At 40.5% G+C, this 22,938-nt stretch overlaps 1 protein-coding gene across 1 annotated transcript; it reads left to right on the top strand.

Moving 5' to 3' along the window:
* Positions 1 to 8,361: 8,361 nt before the first annotated feature.
* LOC143102290 (integrin alpha-D-like) lies at positions 8,362 to 14,631 on the top strand. Its single transcript, XM_076265782.1, has 5 exons — positions 8,362 to 8,422; positions 8,623 to 8,724; positions 9,259 to 9,297; positions 13,869 to 13,984; positions 14,120 to 14,631. Exons 2-5 carry the CDS (start codon positions 8,688 to 8,690, stop codon positions 14,264 to 14,266), a joined length of 339 nt encoding a protein of 112 aa, XP_076121897.1. The 5' UTR covers positions 8,362 to 8,422; positions 8,623 to 8,687; the 3' UTR covers positions 14,267 to 14,631.
* Positions 14,632 to 22,938: the final 8,307 nt, after the last annotated feature.

Here is a 22,938-nt window from a genome sequence, read left to right as displayed (position 1 = left end):
CAAAAAATTTAGAATTGCATAGATGTGGCTCTTCCCCAGGATAAATAGTGATTACTGATAGTGTTAATAATGACCATGTCATGACTTTTCAAATCTTTTTTCTTAAAACACACTCACACAAAGACACACCCATACATTCACTCACACACCCGTACCAATAGTACCAGCACCAGTACCAGTTTTTGTGTCTGTGAACTCAGGCATGGTAACGCTTTAGAATAACATGTGCTTATTAGGTAGATAGATACAGTAGATATTATCTCACAGCTAAATCAAGCTACAGTAGATAGCAAGATACAGTAGATATATAGAGATAGAAGGTCGGGCTTGTGGAGCTATAGGCTACATGGTCTTCGCTTTAGATTGGGGGGCTGCAAAATTTACTACAAATAGGTAAGAAAGGTCTTAGTTAGCGTATTAGTTATCCACCTCTTTGTTTTATACACCATTAACAAGCATTAACAAGCTGCTTGTTAACACTTAACACGTAACTGTTAACAAATATGCTTGTAAGTAGGGTTGGGTATCGTTTGGGTTTTATCCGATACCGGTGCTAAATCGATACCTTTAAAACGGTGCCGGTGCCGAAACGGTGCCTGAACTGGTACTTTGTTTTTAAAATGTTTTAAATTAAAATGGTCTAAAGCATGAATTGCTTTTTTTATTGATGAGACAAATTTGAACATGAAATTGAACTGTTATATTCAATTTACTATCAATATCTCATTGCTCCTATGAATAATACATTTAAATGTTAAAACAGCTTGCCATGCATGCACACACAATGGTAAGCTTTCAAGTTTACCCAGTGTAGGCGGTTTGCCATCATTCATTAGCATGATCATAGCATAGCATAGCATCAATGCTAGCGTGTTATGGGCAACAACGACCCAACCTGTAAGAAAACGAAAGGACATGACTCCCGGATTATTTCACTTTTGATTGATAATCCATATCCATTTTGCGAAAAATAAAATAAAATCTGAGGGTTTCAGTTGTTAAATAGGTGAAAACAATAAATGTAGCCATGTAGCTCCATAGGACCCCATGTATTTTGGACTCGCCCGCGATCGCCATCTAAGTGAACTCTGGTGAACTGCAGCCAAATTCGGTTTGTATGGGATTAATAGAGAGTGGGGAGGCTCTCCGTAGACGGGCTCTGGTAACGTATAGGCTAGGCTAGCCTACTGTTGATGTTGTTTCATAGCCTTTTGCTTGTGTGTAGTTAGGCCCACTGCTAGAATTTGACAGGAGCTCGCGATATCGCTTTAAAGTAAGCTATTTGGTCTCATGCAAGCTGTCAAACACTGTCCACTCATGTGGTGCACCCCTCTGGTTTATACATCCAGTGTTTATGTTAGCTAACTGTATCTGGATGTGTTGCTATCAGAGCAAGACGTTAGAGATGGCGCATGACATGCAGTGATGCCTCGTATTAAAAAAAAAAAAACGCTATTTAAGCACCGAAATGAGGCACCGAAATCCACGTTGTGATTCGATGCAGTTACTACCGTTTGTGTCGGCACCGGTGCCATATTAGAACCGTGTTTCGGTGCCCAACCCTACTTGTAAGTAACTTAAAAGGCTGCTTGTTAACACTTACAAGCTGCATGTTAACAGTTAGTTAATGTTATTAAAGGATAACAACAGTTAACTAACTGTTAGTAATGAATTGTTAACTGCTTATTATACACTGTTAATACCTTATAAGCACATGCTATTCTAAAGCGTTACCTCAGGCATTGCTTTCATGCCAGGGTCCATACAGAAATTGGTCCAAATGGAAAATTATGCAAATTAAACTTACTCCCATCACTATAATTAGCATCCTCCAGCCAAAGCCATGCAGTGGATTGGGATCATGTGGGGTGGTGGCTCCATTGTCTATTCGGACTCCTTCAAGAGCCGATTCACCATCAGCAGAGACAGCAGCAATAACGTGCTCTACTTAGAAATCAGCAGTCTGCAGACTGAGGACTCAGCTGTGTACTACTGCGCCCGCAGGGCACAGTGCTGCAGCTCACCGGGAGGCCTGCACAAAAACACCAGGTGGATACACTTACTGTACATTATGAGCAATGCTCCAAGAAAGGAACATAGTTTTATTTGCCGGTAGTGTTTTTTTTTTTTTTGGTATTTTGCGTATGGCTCTAGAATCTTGAAAGTTTATTTATTTATTAAATATGTTTATTGAAGGAATCGTTTATACAGGGATTATCAGGGTTGGGTAGTAACGGATTACATGTAATCTGGATTACGTAATCAGATTACAAAAAGGGTAAGGCTATTTGCACCCCTAGTACAATTAGCAGTGTATGCTATTCGTACCCTGGTGCAATAAGAAGTTAATTCTATTCGTACCCCGGTGCACACAGCAATGTGTCCTATTAGTACCCCGTCTGGTACAAATATCAATGTATGCTATTCGTACCCTGGTGCACACAGCAATGTGTTCTATTAGTACCCCGTCTGGTACAAATATCAATGTATGCTATTCGTACCCCGGTGCACACAGCAATGTGTTCTATTAGTACCCCGTCTGGTACAAATATCAGTGTATGCTATTTGCACCCCTTGTGCATTTAATCTGGCATATTGATCACACAATGTAATAATATATATATATATATTTTTTTAAAAAAGCAACATGTTTTTTTTATTGTAATCTGGGCTGATTATAGTTACTTGATTTTTTGTTCAACTTGATTGTTGTTACGTAACAGGGTGTGAATAGCTCAGCTCTGAATAAGGTATGCTGTTTGCATCAATGTACAGTTAGAAGTGGATGCTATTCGCATCACACAGGAATCAAACCCCAGTCTCTCGCATGCCAGCCTTTGTCTGTGACCACTGTATTATCTGCTTCCACAAGGAACTAGTGTTTGCAGGTAAACTTATAGTTTATAGGCCTGAATGTCATATTTCATGAAATTTCTGTTAACTAACAAACTGACGGTTGTACAGTATGTGTTCACTGAACCAAGATTATGAAAATAAAATACAACTTTTCAATCTAAAACTTAATCTGAACAGATATAGTGCCGAAACCTTTCAGAATTCTTCACTTTCTGCTGACGAAAAACTAATGTCCGCCATGTTTTTTGTGCACGTGAGCAACGTCTTTTTGTTGTTATGTCACAGGGTATGAATAGGTCAGCTGTGTGGCCAAGGCTGTTCGTACCAGGGGTGTAAATAGACACTCCGTTACAAAAATCAAGTAACTATAATCAGCCCAGATTACAATAAAAAAAAATTGTGTAATCAGATTAGTTACATTGTTGGGGATTGCCTGATTACATTTTATCATGCAAATAATGCAGCTTTTTTAGGATGGCCTAGCTATCTTTTAATTTGACAAGCAGTTCATTCGGATGTTCACTTTTTAGACTTTTTAAAGATATAGTTAAGAACAAAATGATTCATACCCCTGGCAAATATTGATTTTCTCTTGACCAATATGTTTGTTCTTAATTAAAATGACACTTGCACATGCCAAAAGGTTGCAAGACAATGTCATAAAAACATGGAATAAAAAAAAATATTTTTTTTAATTTTTATTAAAAATTGTGTGTTCAAAATTATTCATACCCTTTTTAAACAATCACTGGAAACATCTTTATTTACCACCACAGCTCTCAAAATGGTTCATATAATACCCACTAAGCCTTTTCATGTCTCCACAATGATTGTAGACTGCACCTTTTTAGCAGCAATCTGGGTTTTGAGGCAGGAACGATTATTTGCCATCACTTTGGCCTTGTGCTCACTTTTTTGACGGATTGAGGTCCGCTCTAAAATTTTATTATTGTTCTCTGTTAACCATTTCTTGCCTTGTTTGGCTGTATGTTGACGTGTTGCCAGAACACGACCGTATGGACCACAGAGCAGTAGCACAAAACCAATACGTCTTACAAGGCGAAAACGCAGAAAGGCTAGATTCAGCGCTAGCTATTAAGGTAATCTGTCTGATCTAGAAAATATGATTAGGCAAATTAGGAAAGAAACTGACCAGGAATTGAATCGTTATGTTAAACCAATGACCTTGCAACCTACTCTTGAATTAAGTTCACCTGAAAGCGTGGAAGTGAATGAATGTGTTGAAGCAGATGTTGAACAATGTGCAGGATTACTAGAAATACTTGATGATTATTGAATGTAAATAAAATAATGGAAAATGAACCATAACTGCAAACAATGACCTCATAATAAATAATAAAGTGCAATGAATGAAATGTATCATTACAAGAATTTTAGTAGCCTGACCTTGTAAAGTCTAGGGAATTATGCATGTAAAGAATTGTATGTCTCAAACTGTGAAATGGGTAAAGTGCCTTAAACTGTTTAAATGAATGTATTCAGATTGCATTATAATGCCATAAGTGTTTGTAACCTGTAAGAATGTAACCGATCTCTCTTGATGACTGTAAAAGTGTATGTTGCTAAATGTAATGTGTCACATGGTTATAATTGCCATTGAATGTAAACTGTTTGTGTAACCTCTGGAAACTATCTGTAAACCTGAATGTAATGTATCATCTCCGAAATGTAACCCAGAGAAGTATGTTAATGCGTGTCATCTTAAATTGTCGGTTAGGATCAGTGACTTCTAGAATGTATTAGCTATTGTGAGAATCTTCCCAGCTACCGTGAGAATATTCCCAGCTAACGTGAGAATATTCCCAGCCATCGTGGGAACTTCTAGAAGGTTCTAAACTGTCGTGGGAAAATAGGATTGATTTGTCTCAGGAATGTGTGGGGGAGGTCAGGTCCACCTAGTATAAATAGGGGTTGAACCAAATGAACGGGGCTGCTTCTTCTTCTTTTTTCCTTCCTTCAACTCGTTGGATTTTTGCTTTATGATGTCGCGTGCGGTTGTTAGAATTTGTCCTCCGAAATTCATTGAGAAGCAAAGTGTTGGACGTCGTGCCAGACTGAGTCGCGGACCGAAACTCCGTGGAACCTGTTGCAGATATCAGACCTGCTACTCCGACAGAGAGTGACTGCAGAAGACAATCAGCTGACTTTTTCCCTTTTTTGAGGACTTACTTTTTTTCCTTATATTCTCTTTTTCTCCATTGGTGGATTTACCATTTTTATTGTAATCTCTTCTCCATTTGTGGATTTACTATTTTCCTATTTTGTGGATTTACTCTTTTTATATTTTCTACAACATTGTAACCTGCAAGTGGATATTACGCCGCATTTTGTTATCATCACCAAAGTGCTGAAAAGTAAAGAACTTATTTAACCTTGGCATCTAATTCTTCAAGCAGTATTTGTGTCTTCTCTTGGTTTTTCTACGAATTCCAGCAGGAGGGTAAGATAACTTGTCTCTTCTGTGGTTATTCATCTGTCTTTTCTAAGACTTAAGTCAGCGTGACTTTATACTTAAGGACGGTAAGAAGGTCTCCACTCTTTAAAAACCTAAGCAAGAAGTAGCCTATAACCTGTGTCTCTAGATAAATTCTAGGGTCAAACATCTTCGCACGTTAGCCAACTGATCAACTTCCAAGGGGGATATTTAAAAATTGGAGCAAAAGGTTATCTGCGCCGCAGAGGGAAGACGTGCGACTTCGCTCGACAGTAGGTCCCTGCTATCTACAATAACCTCAAGGGGGTATCGTGGGTCTTAACTGCCTAGGCCTGGGGTTACGTCTGAGAAACGGCTGACGTTGACTAGGTTCTGGGGGTTACCTGCAGGGGGCAACACAATGTTTTGGATCATTGTGTGGTTTAATGTTCAAATGCTACCTTTTGGGGCAGCCATGGCCTACTGGTTAGGGCTTCGGCCTTTGGGCTTGCCGGTTCGACTTCACTAATTCACGGATTGGGATAAAGATAGGATTTGGACTGTCTATGTAGACTAAGGGCAAATCAAGAAAGGATTGAATTTGTTTCCAAATAGCCTAGAAATCTAGACGCACCCTTGCGGCAGCAAATTACATTTGCTGCCAGGGCTAGTCTAGCAACTCTCCGTTGGCTTGTGAGCTCGAAAAATTAAACTTCTATCAGGCCAATCAAATCGTGTATGAAAACAAATAGTCGTAAATAAACGTCAAATCGTGTTGAAAACAAATAAGATGGATGTTGCTGTTGGCGAACAGTGTGACACGAGTTAAGCTTTTATTAAGTTGGCAAAAGTTTGAACTAGCCAACTAGCTCCGCTGGTGGGAAATGCATGGGACTCATAGTGCTGTCCTATTGCGTGCAGAGGGAATTTGAAAGACAACCGATTATCCTGCCCCTCGGACTGAGCACTGCGAACGGTGAGTGCCCAGACCCTACATTTTAATGGCTCGTCAGGCTAAAGGAGTGAAGTATAATTGGAATTTTTATATAGAAAGGTGTCTTTATTTTTGCAGGGTTATTAAGGAGTGCTGGGAGGGAGTTGGCACCACATGTGGATATTTCTATCTGAAGCCTAGCCTTCTTGATTGTTGTGGGCCGTCGGAAAACCATTAAGCCAGTGAAGTATTGCATTCAAATTCTTAAAGTGAGGTAAACCAAAGCCTCCCTCTGCTCTACACTTAAACAGGTGTTTTCTGGATATTCTGGCTAAATTATTGTTCCATATAAAGGAGGATATGATAGAGTCCAGCTTGTTGAAGTAATAGAGGGTAATAAAGACAGGGATACAGGGAAATGTATAAGAATCTAGGAAGGACAACCATTTTTATAGCGTTGATGCAACCGACCATAGAAATGGGCAGTGTGTTCCAAAATTGGTGTGTCTGTGTGGATTGAGTATTGTTTTTTATATCCAGAAGTTTGTATATAAGCCATGGATAATGGACAAAAATGTATTTTTATTTTATATTTTAGCCTATATACATAAAAAACATAACATGCGTACAATGCATAACATGTATAACAGTAATAGTTCAAGTTCTTTAAAGTTTGTGTAAAAGATCTGTGGATATGTAATGGTGAATTTAGAATTGTATTTTATTGGGCAGTTAAAATATCATATTCCCTCAGCAAGGAACAAGACTATGTCAACAGTGTTTTCTTTTCCCAGAGGGGGGCAGTACAACCACAAGCTTTCTTGGTGGCAAGTTGATTTAAAAACTAAATATTTCTCATACAGTGTAATGTAGATGCAATGCATACTTTATAGAGGAAGGAAATACTTTGACGTCCATACCAAGCCATTTCAGTCAATCATATGTCAAATTTTGGAGTTCGTGAAAATCTCCAAGAAAATCTCCAAGTCCAAAAAGTAAAGCAAAAGGACATACATTTGACTTAAGAAATTAAGGAAAATACATTATCAGGGGGCAGCTGTGGCCTACTGGTTAGGGCTTCGGGATTGTAACCGAAGGGTTGCCGGTTCGATCCCCGACCCAGTAGGAAAAATGTGGGCGGGGGAAGTGGTTGGGCACTGCTCTCCTGTGCCCACATCCATGGCACCAAACCCCTCACTGCTCCCCGAGCGCCGCTGTAGCAGGAAGCTCACTGCTCCGGGTTATTGTGTGCTTAACCACACTGTATGTTCACTGTGTGCTGTGTGTGTTTCACTAATTCATGGATTGGGATAAATGCAGAGACCAAATTTCCCTCACGGGATCAAAAGAGTATATACTTATCATCCAGAATTCCTTTCTTAGAATCATGAAAACCTTTTTTTATAAGTTAACAATAGACTTATTTTGACTAGCTCAGTTGTTTTCTTTTGGTCCACAAAAATGTGCGTATGTGTTGGACTGTTAATTTGCATGGTTTCCATATGCAAATGAAGAGTCCAACAGGTAGTTAGTCAGTTCCAACACACACACACACACCATGTTAGTCCTATTTACAGCACCATCCTATCATCTGTCTGCTGTTGTAAATGTGACTGGGTGTGGAAATCAACATGTACATTAAAGAGTTAATTTGTAATGCATCTAATTGTTTATCTATTTGAAATGTTTCATGAGCAGCAGCTATCAAGTGTGACACTGAATATGAAGGATTTCATATGGACCACAGTTATCATAAAGTGAGATGTTGCATTTGTTGAGCATGAACACTCATTAGCGTTTTGTCAAATGGTTTCCCAGATGTCCACATGGAGGCGCTTCTCGGAATATCCAGCCTGGTCATCCGTCAATTGTAGTGTGTCATATTCAGTGACTGGCTATGTTACTAAAACTAGAGTGGATCAATGACAGTGGATCATCAGAACAGTCATACAGTATGTTAATGCTGCAGGAAGGGCTAGTTTCCATATTGCACACATAATCTGTTGTTTTTCATATACTCAGTGAATACTTAACTGCCAGTGTATCCCTTTCCAGTGAAAAGAAAGCATAAATGATCTCCTATAAAACATGCAAACTATTGTCACCTCATTTAACAGACGGGTCATATACTGTATATCAGTCAGACCTGATACCATGTCATATTGACTTAGCAGCACAAGCAGAAGCAATCAGCCCAGGTATGTTTTCATGTTGCTTTACTGGTTTGATACCATGTCTTGTATAACTGCTTGTTGAACTGGGAAAGTATTTTATTTTTTGGGAAACTAATTGGAACTCTCTTCAGGAGAATTTGAAAGGCAAAGCAACCACTAAATCTACAATTTTAAAGTTAAAGTCTATCTGGAAATATTTTCTTTTTTTTTTCTTTTCCCCCTAGGGTCTGGGTCACCTGTGACAAGTTTTTGCTTAACTTATTAGGGGATACATTTTTCCATCTTTGCCATGAAGTGGAGTGCTATTCATCTCCTGACTTTCATTGGTGAGTCAACACAACTCTCAACCCATTTCCACAACTGTGTCTATAACTAGATGTACCGCATAATGGCATATGACCGCTGATCAGTCCTACGCATTCTCTCCGCAAAACTGTGGCACAGTGCGCTAAGGCCGGCTGACGATAGCCTGTGGTAAAGAAAAGTAGAGTTCGAATCTGGGTTTTATTCTCACCATTGTTTACTTAGTCTATCTATTGTGCAGAGTGTATTATCCCCCACTCCATGAAAATGTTAAAATCAAAGACTACATATTCTCAACTAACTGACCAAAAGTATGCACCTTGTAGCCTATTATTATCTGCCGGTGTGTGACTTTAACTTGCGTGCACATGACTGCAACTTGACTTTTAAATCAAGGCATTTTAAAATATGGATATGGTGGTTAGAACAACTTTATTGTTTATTGTTCTTTACCCAGTCTAGTATAGATTATGGTGTTGAGCACATAATCCTTTTTTCATTTCATGAAATGTAATATATAAACATTCCTACATCTGCAACCATGTCATTGTCTATAGGGCTCACCTCTTGTGCTACATCTGAACTCACAGGCCAAGGTAGGAGTTTGTACATATTTGTCATATCAATATGATGTAAGGATTTCAAAATATTTGACCTATCTCATCAGGACCAACAATACCACTTTATCTGTATGTTTATCTATGTTGTTGATAGGGGTGTGCGATATACATCGTCTAAGATAATTTAGTTTAGTTTAGCAATCAGGATATTTTAGAAAATTTCCACAGAAGTACAGAAGCATTAAAAAGTAGGGTTGCGATGATTCTATTATAGCCTGGTAAAAAAAATTCATTCACAAAGTGGATAGAGTCTGGTTACTCACGATTGGGATTCCTTCCCAACACTTGCATCACGACGGGTGCTAACTTTGAAATCATTGGTCCAGTCTAACATAGGTGCCAACTCTCACGCATTGGCCGTGAGACACACGCATTTGATTAGTTTCACACACTCACACGCCACACCCCCGATTTCTCACGCTGAAGTGTCAACCCGGTCGGTCAGATGCCTGAAAAATGAGTTTAGCCTATCTATAGATCTACCTGTTGAGCCACGGTTATGCTTTCAGAGACGGTGAGAGGGTTCAAGAGCACCCCCTGTCTGTGGAATTTTCTAAATTTTCTCTCATTTGCGATGCTACTTCAGAAGCCGTCCCAGGCGCATTCCCCCCGCATTTCCCCGGCTTCAGGTATGCTTTGAGTATTATTGAGTAGGCTATTTTTCACGCTGAAGTGTCAACCTGGTAGGTAGGTCAAATACCTGGCAGATGAGGTTCAACTAAACTAAACCTATATGATATCACACGTCAGGTGAACGTGTGGAATCTAAGCTTTCCAATGATATTAGCGCCAAGTTGCTGTGATAAATGGTTCGCGAGAAAATTAACATTGAACCGACGTGCAATTTAGGCTAATCATATTTGCATTTTGCACACAGTGCACACCCATTACTCTCGGTTTAATATTTCACTAACCCTTCACACAACACGTGGCAAACCCAATATCACAATAAACAGCAAACCATACTGAATACGAGGATATAAAGCATGCCTCCGTGCAATAAGTGGTTCCTGAGTAATCCGGTTTTGAAATTGCAACACATTCCTACATAGCCTCTTTGGGGCGAAATTATAATGTATTCTAATGTAAACTATTTGTCAGTAGGCCTACATACATTTTTGTAAATTGCTCAGCCATAGATTATCCCACTATGGTTCTTATATTGTCAGGTTCCAGCCAATCCCATTACAGATAAATGAATATATTTATATTGGCATGCTTCCTAGTGACATTAATGCAAAAATATGAAGAAAATCAAATAACGAGACACAAATATTGATATAAAGCCTGACATAAGCCATATGCAAACATTCACATCATGCAGATATGGGTACATCCTGAAAAAGGAATAGCATGTAGGCTATAGGCTATGGCTATTACAATGACCAATATATTATCTTAAATAAACTAGCTGAATAACACAGGTGACCACTTCTGCATAATTTCATGGAGTGCTGAAATGTACACACATTTTTGAACATTTCTGAACTGTGAAATGTAGCATATGTTTTTGTGGTTGTGAACTTATTGCAATATCACCATAACTATTCCACCTGTGTGTGCATGGTTATAATTCTGAAGTGCAAAATAGCTTAGGCTACAGCACAAATATTTCCATAAAAATAAGCAAGTCTGACCTCTGAATTTATTTTGAAAGTGCACCTGATTGATGCATTTAAAAGTTAAAATATACAAACATTTCTTAAATTCTTACAAAACACCCACCCACTTTTTAAAATTGTTAGTTTGGACCCCCTCACTTTTGCCGTGCGAAATACCAGTGCTGTTTTCAGCATCTGTTTAGTGCTTCATTGTCATTTTCATTGGATTCACGGTTTAGTTTGATATTTAATTTACTTTTGGACTGTTTGATTGTTAAATGTTGGTACTGATGGGCACTGAAATCTGGGGAGGTATTTGATGATCACTATTACGTTCCATGTAGTTGAAAGAGTGTCGGGATTTCAAACAAACCATCCGCTTTCATGCGTTCATTGAACGTCTGCGGTGCTGTAATGGAAACCTTATTGCGTAGCCAAGTAGCCTATTGAGTTATTTTTAAATTATGCATGATTTACTTTTTATTAATGTTGTAGGCTGGCTTTATTTTGTTATATAGAAGTATCTAAATAACCTGTTAAAATGTACCAGAATTCAGGAAATTGCATCTAGTCCAAACATTTTTTTCTGGTGGAGGACCCCCATACCCCCCCTCTGAAATGTCCCACCCACTTTCACAATGCCTCCGACGCCCATGGTCCTAGTAGTAGGCTAGATCCCTTTGATACCAATGTTCATTTAACTCTGGGACCCTGGTCCCAGGGATGGATTACTGCACGGGCCTTCCGGGCCCAGACCCAGGGGCCCAAGGTGTCAGGGGGCCCTGAAGCCCAAGCCTTTGCATGGAATCATTGCCTCAATATCAACACATCAGGCTATGAATCTGATTGAATTTAGTATTGGCCATCCCCAAAATGCTAGCCTGACGAGCCAGGCCCACATTAAAATGTAGGGTCTGGGCACTCACCGTTCGCAGTGCTCAGTCCGAGGGGCGGGATAAACGGTTGTCTTTCAAATTCCCTCTGCACGCAATAGGACAGCACTGAGTCCCATGCGTTTTCCCACCAGCGGAGCTAGTTGGCTAGTTCAAACTTTTGCCATCTCAAAACAAGTTTTTTGTTCTTTGTTTTCAAGTAGCAGGGAATTCAAGCCAAACCGTTGCAACTCTGCCATCAATCATTATGTTATGCCCCCCTAACGACTCTATAGACGATTTGATTGGCCTGATAGAAGCTTAATTTTTCGAGCTCACAAGCCAACGGAGAGTTGCTAGACTAGCCCTGGAAGCAAATGTAATTTGCTGCCGCTAGGGTGTGTCTAGATTTTAAGCTACCAAAATGCACCAGAATACAGGAAATCACATCAAACAAATGAAAAAAATTCTGGGGGAGGACCCCAAACCCCCCTTCCACATATGCGACAATTAGTGGAGAGCCCTTAATACATGTGGGCCCAGGGGCCCGAAAGTTCATAATCCGTCCATGCCTGGTATCTACACCTGAGAACCACTGATGTACGTTTTTTTTTACTGTACGGTATAATGCTGAATGAGCCAAACAAAAATTTCCGCAGCAAACTTTTGGTTGGCCCCACCAAATCTCACTCCAAGGTTTTTTGAAAAGTTGGCAGCCCTGGTCTAACCAATCACATTATTCTGGGATTCATAATGTTACTTCCTACTTCCGACACTAAACAGCATTGGCAGTCAGGAAACAATGTATGTGGGCCTACCTTTGTTGTAAATAAATGTACACATTCTTCCGACTGCAATTTTTGATGTTTGCAGGCAATTGCTGATTGGGCAGGTAATCTGCCTACCGATAGAACTGTTAGTGAACCATTGTGTTCCAGACTAGTATTTCCCTGAAAGGAGGCGTAGCCAGGCTAGTTCTATGACACAAATGGAGCATGGATGTTAGCTCTTTGTTCGGCCGGTGTTATAATTGGTTGTGAATGCACATGGACTACAGACAAGAAGAACAGATAACCGTTGCAAAAGTTGTTATTGAGATACAGAAATGCATCAAAGTTAGCACCCTCTATGGGCAGAATTAGTGTCCAGGGGTTGTAGTCGTGTAGCCTGGCCAGTATCTCAAACTCTCCTTTAGTTTGGTTTAATGTCTCACTTTTTCATGTCATCCATTTCCATGCCTAGACTATCATAGCCTGTACAAATAGTTGAAGTATTTAAATTGAGTACAATTACTGCCCTGCATTCTCTCTCTGTTTGTTGACATCTTATATTATCACTTCATGACTGGTGAACTTTTGATTAATTTTACTCCCATAAACATGATTTGGGGGTATGGGAGTGTGGGAGGGGGGAGTAATGGGGTGTGTGGGAGGGGGATGGTGATAAGGGGATGATGAAATTGTGTGTGTGTGTGTGTGGGGGGGGGGTTGTAGTGGGGTGTGTGGGGGAGGGGGTATTGTGTGTTGGGGTGGGGTGGTGGGGGGTGATGAAATGGTGTGTGTGTTTGGGGGGGGGGTTGTGTGTGGGGAGGAGTAATTGTAGGTATGGTGTGTGTGTTTAAGGGGGGGTGTACCTGTTACGGTGTAATTATGTGAATGGGGTGTAATGGTGTGTGTGAGTGAGGGGGTTGTACCTATATGTGTTAGGTGGGGGTCAAGTGGCAAGAGAGATGGAGAGAAAAATATATAAATAAATACAAAAAATGTACTCGTCACTCAGCAACCATAGGATGACATCAGAAAAATGTGCAGTGGTCTCTTAATTTTTTCCAGAGCTGTATATACTGTAGCAACACAGACAAACTATTAGCAAACTGCGTATTAAAGAGAAATACTTTGAGACAGTAATCTAGCCACTGATTCAGCAAAAACATGTAGTTTACAAAGTAGCCGTCCTTTGAACATTTGCAAAGTGCACATTTAATTTCTCTCAGTCAAAATGTATATATATTAAACACAGTCACTCATATTGTACCCAGATAATCTGTTATATGTTCCCCCTTCTGTGGCCATAGGCCTAGATATTGCCTTCCTGATGGATGGATCTGGGAGTGTGGGGGCAGACAACTTTATTGTCATGAAAACGTTTGTAAAAAATTTGACCGCAAGTCTCCTGGAGTTTAATACCTCTGTGAGTCTGACTCCTTCCTGATTCAATACAATTGTTTCCATAGCTTTGAGAAAACATGTTAAATAAACAGTCCAGATATCCATTTACATTTCCAGAGGACATTGCACTGTATACTGATTTGTTTTCATTATGCAGTTTGCCTTTGTACAGTACTCCTCTGGAACCACCATCCACGTGAACTTTCATCAGTTTCAGAGAACAGGATGGGAAAATCAGGTGGACAGTATCAGCCAGATAGGAAGCAACACATATACTGCAGGTGCTATCCAGACAGTTGTGTAAGTTGTAGTGAATGTGACATGCATAATTCACCTTTGTTATTAAGTGTGGTCCTACACAACGTTCATATTAAACGCAGCACTTTGTTCTTTCTGTAGTTACTTCATGTAAGTATGACTGTTCAGGGGTCGCGGTCCCTTTAAATGTTATGAATGTGTGATGACGTGTAGCCCCATGCCGGTTTTGTTGCTAGACAGCGCCATTTTTGATTTCAGTGTTTTTTCCTATGAAAATAAACAACACACGCATTTGTGTGCTCAACGTGAGAAATTGTCTCTTGCGATTTACTGCAATTTCCACAAAGTCTTACATTTACATGAACCTGATTCTTTTATCTATTTTAACTGCCCTCTTATTATGACCGCCGCGCAGCGAAGCGGCGGTCATATAGGTTTAGTCAGATTTATTTATTTATTTATTTATTTATTTCTTTTTCGCATGCCCAAATTTCCGTCAATGAGTCCCAGGACACTGAAAGACCGGGGTACACGAAACTTGGTGGGCATGTAACCCCACATGGATAGCATGGAACCATCGTTTTTCGTTTTGATCTGTAACCCCCCCGCTTGACTGGACCCCCCGAAAGGAGGGAAGGGCAGACACAGTTTTCTGTGAATATTTCGAAAACCGTGGGGTTTAGGAGGACCATTTTTTTTTGTATGTTGATCTCAAGGGGCCATGTCAACCCATTCCATAACCACTCATTTCATGTATAGCGCCACCTAGTTAAACACAAAAAAGTAAAAATGAGGTGTTTTCATCACAATATCTCTGGCTGACAAGGTTAAAACTGCACGAAATTAAAAGTGTAGGATCATTATGACACCCTCCGAATGCATGCCAAGTTTTGTGTACTTTCGTTCATGGGGGGCCTTACAATAAAATAATTTATGTGTACATTTAGTGACGTACACCAACAAGGATTCCCGGGACACTGAAAGACCGGGGTACACGAAACTTGGTGGGCATGTACCCCCACATGGATAGCATGGAACAGTCATTTTTGGTTTTGATCTGTAGCCCCCCCGCTGGACTGGACCCCCCGAAAGGAGGGTAGGGCAGACACAGTTCTCTGTGAATATCTTGAGAACTGTAGGGCCTAGGATGACCATTTTTTTCCGTATGTTTGCCTCCAGGGGTCATGTTAACCCATTTCATGTGCACACATGTGCACAAACAGATACACACACACCCACACATACATTCACAGTAATCATACGTATGACACATACTCACACAGTAGACATATGTACGCTTGCATGCACAGGCACATACGCAGGCACAAACACAAGCACGCACGCACACCCACACACACACCCACACACACACACACTCACACACACACACACACACACACACACACACACACACACATAACATAAACATAACACAAACAATCAAGAATTTCTCAGAATTATAAACAGCAAGGGGGGCCTTACAAGGGGGGCCCCCAGCAAGATGGAGGTGGGATTGTATAAAATTAATTTTACATGTGAAATCTATGAACTAATCATGTTTTGGTACATGTTGTCTAGCAGATACCAGTGAGAATTGAGTGTGGATAATGCAATTTAGTGAGACAGTTAGAATCATATAGGCCTTTCAGCGTGATTTCTTTTTGTGGAAAAAATGTGCTGGACTGGGCGGCGGTCATATTTTGTACCGCTCTGCGGTACATCTAGTTATTTACCACGTAACTCCACTCTGAATCTTTTTCATCAAAACTGAAAAGGTTTATTTGCATTGTTTTTTTCCCATAACTCAGGCATATGTGAGCCAATTAATGAATCTTATTACTGTAGGTTATTTATGCGGAGCTTATAATAGTATGTGATCATTTGAGGTGTACATCATCAATCTATTCTCATCTACACAGGAATGACTTGTTTGATTCTTCTGCTGGAGCGAGACCTGATGCCCATAGAATCCTCATTGTCCTCACAGATGGGCAATCCTCGGATGCGTCAACCTATCCCAGTGCCACAGCACTGGCTGACAGAAAAAATATAACTAGATATGCTATTGGGGTATGTAGAGCTATGTTTACATTCACTTCACTGCACCTTAAAGCAAAGCACAGACAATATTTGGGCTCCCAGTTGATCTTGTGATCTTTGTGTTAGCACCTTGAACAAAAAGTTGACTATAGGCTACAGGACATTTTTATATTGATTCTCAAAATCAAACATTGGACTTGACCAGATGTGATGTGTAAAATCTTGCCAGAGAATTTCCCCTTATGTGAGATGCTAATTTTCTTCCTTATGTGGCAGATTGGAAATGCCTTCGACAGTCAGTCAGCAACAGATGAACTTAGGAGTATCGCAACTTCACCAGAATCAGACTACGTGTTTAAAGTGGACAGCTTTGAGGCACTGGACAAAATCATCAGCAGTCTGGTGAAAAGAATCACGGTCATAGAAGGTCGGTAAAAATGTGCATTTATTTGCACTTGCAAATAGACTTACCACAAAAGAATGAAACATCTTAGCCGGCAAGTGATTATGGGGTTTTGGTGTAAATAAGCTAAATAGTTCATATGTTAGACTTGCACTGCTAACACTAACACAGTGAAAGGAGAGAGAGCACAACTGAGCTCCTCATGGATAAGAATTGTGTTGGCCGCTCAAGGTTAGCATGTGTATGGACAATGGGGACAGGCTGGTGAAGCAATGGTAATATTATGAGGAACCACGATTAATCTGACTCCACAAAATGAAGAACTCGTACTCAAACTAGATGTACCGCAGAGCGGTACAAAATATGACCGCCGCCCAGTCCAGCACATTTTTTCCACAAAAAGAAATCACGCTGAAAGGCCTATATGATTCTAACTGTCTCACTAAATTGCATTATCCACACTCAATTCTCACTGGTATCTGCTAGACAACAAGTACCAAAACATGATTAGTTCATAGATTTCACATGTAAAATTCATTTTATACAACCCCACCTCCATCTTGCCTGTTTATAATTCTGAGAAATTCTTGATTGTTTGTGTTATGTTTATGTTATGTGTGTGTGTGTGTGTGTGTGTGAGTGTGTGTGTGTGTGTGTGTGTGCGTGCGTGCTTGTGTTTGTGCCTGCGTATGTGCCTGTGCATGCAAGCGTACATATGTCTACTGTGTGAGTATGTGTCATACGTATGATTACTGTGAATGTATGTGTGTGTGTGTGTGTATCTGTGCACATGTGTGCACATGAAATGGGTTAACATGACCCCTGGAGGCAAACATACAGAAAAAAATGGTCATCCTAGGCCCTACAGTTCTCAAGATATTCACAGAGAACTGTGTCTGCCCTACCCTCCTTTCGGGGGGTCCAGTCCAGCGGGGGGGCTACAGATCAAAACGAAAAATGACGGTTCCATGCTATCCATGTGGGGGTACATGCCCACCAAGTTTTGTGTACCCCGGTCTTTCAGTGTCCCGGGAATCCTTGTTGGTGTACGTCACTAAATGTACACATAAATTATTTTATTGTAAGGCCCCCCATGAACGAAAGTACACAAAACTTGGCATGCATTCGGAGGGTGTCATAATGATCCTACACTTTTAATTTCGTGCAGTTTTGACCTTGTCAGCCAGAGATATTGTGATGAAAACACCTAATTTTTTGCTTTTTCATTTTTAACTAGGTGGCGCTATACATAAAATAAGTGGTAATGGGATGGGTTGACATGCCCCCTTAAGACCAACATACATAAAAAAGGTGGACCTCCTAGGCCCTACGGTTATCGAGATATTCACAGAAAACTGTCTCCGGCCACCTACAGGCCAGTTGGTGTATAGTAACATAAATGAATTTATTGTGTGGCCCCCCATGAACGGAATTCCACGAAACTTGGCGTGCATACAGAGGGTGTCATAATGATCCTACACTTCCAATTTTGTACAGTTTTGACTTTGTTAGGTCACAGATACCTTCAATTACAACACCTCATTTTTACTTTTTTGTGTTTAACTAGGTGGCGCTATACATGAAATGAGTGGTTATGGAATGGGTTGACATGGCCCCTTGAGATCAACATACAAAAAAAAAATGGTCCTCCTAAACCCTACGGTTTTCGAGATATTCACAGAAAACTGTGTCTGCCCTACCCTCCTTTCGGGGGGTCCAGTCCAGCGGGGGGGCTACAGATCAAAACGAAAAACGATGGTTCCATGCTATCCATGTGGGGTTACATGCCCACCAAGTTTCATGTACCCCGGTCTTTCAGTGTCCCGGGAATCATTGACAGAAATTTGGGCATGCGAAAAAGAAAAAAAAAAAAAAAAAAAAAATCTGACTAAACCTATATGACCGCCGCTTCGCTGCGCGGCGGTCATAATAATTACCAAGTAGTTATCAACTATAGCAGAATATTGGCATGGCATACGAGATGAGAGATATGTAATTGTTGGGTGAATTAACAATTTATTAACCAGTAAACCATAAAAGTAAATGTAACCAATATAACTTAAGTTGAATGTAAAGTAAAACTCAGGTAGGTAAACATACTGTTACAAAGGAATATAAGAAAAAAGTAAGCTTAACCAAACACCAAACTTAAATGTAAACTTAACAAATTAACAAGTTAGAATGTCGAATACACCAGATAAAACAATTTATCAAATAAAGAAAATAACAAACCCCAGAGAAAGGATAGAGAAAGACAAAGAGAGAGAGAGAGTGAGAGGGAGATAGTGAGGAGAGCAAGAGCAAGGCCAGAGAGAGCAAGGCCTCCTCCAGAAGAAGATGAACAGGCAGGACAGAGCCTAGCCCGTCCAAAAGGGAAGAGAAGAGTAAAGAGAAGCCAAGAGCAAAGAGAAGAGACAGAGATGAGAAGGATCTCTTTTATCCAAAAAAACAAATAGCATTGATCCAGCAAACCCCTGAATCACCAGGACCGCTGTTATCTGAGAGCAGGGGTTGTGGGCGCATCCCATCAGATAAGGCCTCAAATATTTCAGGTTACAGAAACATTTCTGTTCCGTTTTTCATCTTTTATACAGTAAGCGTCTTACACTATACTTTAAGCGAAATACAGTTGTTTATTTAAGATTAATGAGCGCAGTGTTTTAACTGTTGTTGTGGTGTCTATTTTTTCATACGTTCCAACGGCAAAGCACATGAACGCCAGCAGTCGGAAAAACAACATAATCACGGGGGCAGTCTTTAATATTCCCAGGTGGCCTGAACGCACTATTAGAACCATGGTGCTTGGATTTGGTGTTTCAAGAAAGGGTAGGTCGAACTCTTAATAGCAAACGAGGGCAGAAAGTTTGGTGGTTGGAACTACAGCCCCTGAGCAGTCACACTTCTGTCGTTCCTTAGTAGTTCAGGTTCCGGATGTCATCAGTGTCAAAGGATAGGACAGGAGCCTAACCAAAAATCACAAATACTGTGTCTCAATTGGCATACTTTCGTAAGTACACTTTCGTGCAGCACCCTATGTGCACTGTGAACTTACTGGCGGAGTGCGCAAATTTTAACAGAATAGTGTTCATCACGGAAATGACGATTGTAACATTTGAATATAACTTTATTGGTGTCCTCTATTCGAAAGTGACATGATCAGTGTCAAAACATGCTTGCTTGTACCTCTGTAAAGTGTGTTTTCCACTGCTGCTGCTTCAGCTTTCTCAACGGCGATTACCACGAGTTTGAAAACGCTCCCTCCCCTTCCGCTATATAGCCAAGATGGCGTCCGTTGAGGGCGAAAAATGTCCAGCGTTCCACACTCAGCCTTTTGACCGTTATGAGTGCACCATCCAGGGACTTGCAGCGTCCTTCGTGCCGTTGAAATTTTCAGTGTGAACGCCCTCACACACTCAAATTAGGTATTGGTGCAGAAGTAGAGAGAGGTTGTTTTTTTTGTGACTCAATAATTGGGATATGATGTTGGCTTAATGTTCATTAAAAGACATCGAAGAGAAATAGGCCTACTGACTCCCCGACTGGGCTCATTCTTGCTACTTATGTTAATTTGAGTAGGCTAGTATTATGCTATTCACAGACTCTAAGAGTTAACACACTGATCAATGGTACAGTAGCTAAAGCAGGCGACTTCTTAGTATGACATTGTAGGTTCTATCCCCACATAAGGTGAAATCTCTTTTGCTTCTGATTATGTGCAGTCGAACTAATGTGACATGAGGAAATATAAAATAAAGCTGTACAACTTTATTTCAAGCTATTATTTTTAACTAACATCATGTCCATAATGGTCTCTTAAAATTACTATATACATAAATATTTAGGGTTAAAACCTATTGTTGTGTCTCGTAGGCCTACTCTTACTCAAAAGTGACAAGGAGAGGTGGGATGTGAATACTGGTCGCACGCATTCCCTTGACATTAGTCCCTTGACATTACCGTTGATCCACCAGACAGACAAATAACTTGAACGGTAACTCAAAATTCGCGTGTTTGTTTGACACTAAGATATTTAATGGACACAAATAATGACAAATATTGGTCGGCTTAAGTAAAACTGTTTAGCCTATTTGCTCACAATTAGGTTTTTGCTGATGACAATGGCAATGCCAGCATTAATCACTTTGGGTTTAAATTGTTGAAAAATGTGGACACAGACAAAGGCTTTGGTCAGGGGGATGGGGTATTAGGCCATCATTAGGCCATCATGCCACCATTTCTACCAATGATATGTATCACTGCATCATCAACAGTGTTGTTGGAATTACGGTGCCTATGATTTTAGGACTACAAATTAAGATAAACCATAACTAGAACCGATGTAAAAACATATATTACCTCAGTTTATCCAGCTGTGTGGTTTCCAGTCGAGATAAACTCCAACGAAGTGCAGGTGGCATCTGGCTGTCCATGTCAAATGTACGACTGAAGTGAAAATATTTTTTCATGACTCATCTTCAAGTATCCAAAACATTTTGTGCCATAAACCAGGGGTCCCCAACCTTTTATGTACAATGGACCGGTTTGATTCCCTTTTTTTTTTCACGGACCGGGGGAGGGAGGGTTCGGGGGTTCCATGTTCCATATGTGTTGTGCATGCATTAGCCTACTTGAAAAGAACTAGCTCCAGTTATGTATGAACAGTGAAGGTAACGAACTCCTAAAAATGTGAAAAACGTGAACTTGAAGAAGTGAAAATTGAACAATATGAACTATGAAAATTTAACTTGAAGCTACATCTATCAAGTGTGAACATGCTTAACAAAATATGGGAACAAACATGGGAACTAAACGTGCATTACGAATATAATCAGTGGGAGCCCTGTGCTTGTTTCCCTGCAACAAGAAGGTTCCATCTGGGGGTGAATGAAGACAGTGACACCTTCAGTGTGTTTGAAATCGAGTCCAGTCGATTGCGCAATTTGGTTTTAGTTGCAGTCATTGCAGAAAACCCGGCCTCGCATAGATACGTGGTGGGAAACGTTTTCATCGCTTTTACGGCTATCTCGGGATATTCTGCTTTGGTTTTGATCCAAAATCCCGCCAGAGAGGTTTCCTCATACACACTTAAGACCACCGTCATTTGCAATTTCGATCAACTGCTCTTCCTCCTGCGCTGACAAGTTAGGACTATTCGGGATATTGACAAATGGGTTGCGGACCCACTCATTGGTTTGCCGTGGATCTTTGGAGGATGGGAAGTAGCCTCACTTGCGTAGTGTGCGTATAGGGAGAACCGGCCCTGAGTAGCCTAACGCTCAAACTCATTTGAAAGCGCAACAAGGTGATCGCGCACCAGCTGCGAGAGAAAGGGCCCTTCCTCAGTCTCTCCCAAAACCCCCACTACTGTTTGGAACATATCAAATACACCCCGTCCCCATTCATCCCCACAAATCAAGCTTGGCTTTAAATGCAGCGACTTTATCTGCCAGTTTAAAGACAGTCGTCATTCTCCCCTGGAGTGACAGGTTGAGGTCATTAAGCAACCCGAATATGCCACACAGGTAAGCGAGTTTTGACACCCAGTCCTCATCACAAAAATGTGCAGCTAACGGTGACTTTTTTCTGTAAGAAATCTCTGGCATCCACTTCAGTTAGTGTGTGGGGGGGGGGGGGGGGGGGGGTATTGAAATTATGTATGTATTATTGTACTAAATAGTGCATCATTTTACAAAATTGTGAGCCATTATTTACTAAAATGCGCACATAATATACTACATTCTATGCACAATCTAGTAAAATGAGATCATAATTGAGTAAAACTAGATGTACCGCAGAGCGGTACAAAATATGACCGCCGCCCAGCAGCACATTTTTTCCACAAAAAGAAATCACGCTGAAAGGCCTATATGATTCTAACTGTCTCACTAAATTGCATTATCCACACTCAATTCTCACTGGTATCTGCTAGACAACAAGTCCCAACACATGATTAGTTCATAGATTTCACATGTAAAATTCATTTTATACAACCCCACCTCCATCTTGCCTGTTCATAATTCTGAGAAATTCTTGATTGTTTGTGTTATGTTTATGTTATGTGTGTGGGTGTGTGTGTGTGTGAGTGTGTGTGTGTGTGTGTGTGCGTGCTTGTGTGTGTGCCTGCGTATGTGCCTGTGCATGGAAGCGTACATATGTCTACTGTGTGAGTATATGTCATACGTATGATTACTGTGAATGTGTGTGTGCGTGTGTATCTGTTTGTGCACATGTGTGCACATGAAATGGGTTAACATGACCCCTGGAGGCAAATATAC

The sequence above is a fragment of the Alosa pseudoharengus genome, unplaced genomic scaffold, assembly GCF_046254945.1.
Source record: "Alosa pseudoharengus isolate Yale_2024_CS ecotype anadromous, Long Island Sound unplaced genomic scaffold, YU_APseudo_1.1 YU_APseudo_1.1_scf_4, whole genome shotgun sequence".
Classification (NCBI taxonomy): domain Eukaryota; kingdom Metazoa; phylum Chordata; class Actinopteri; order Clupeiformes; family Clupeidae; genus Alosa; species Alosa pseudoharengus.
The sequence above is the reverse complement of the archived record's forward strand: the minus strand, read 5'-3'. Positions and strand labels throughout refer to the sequence as shown.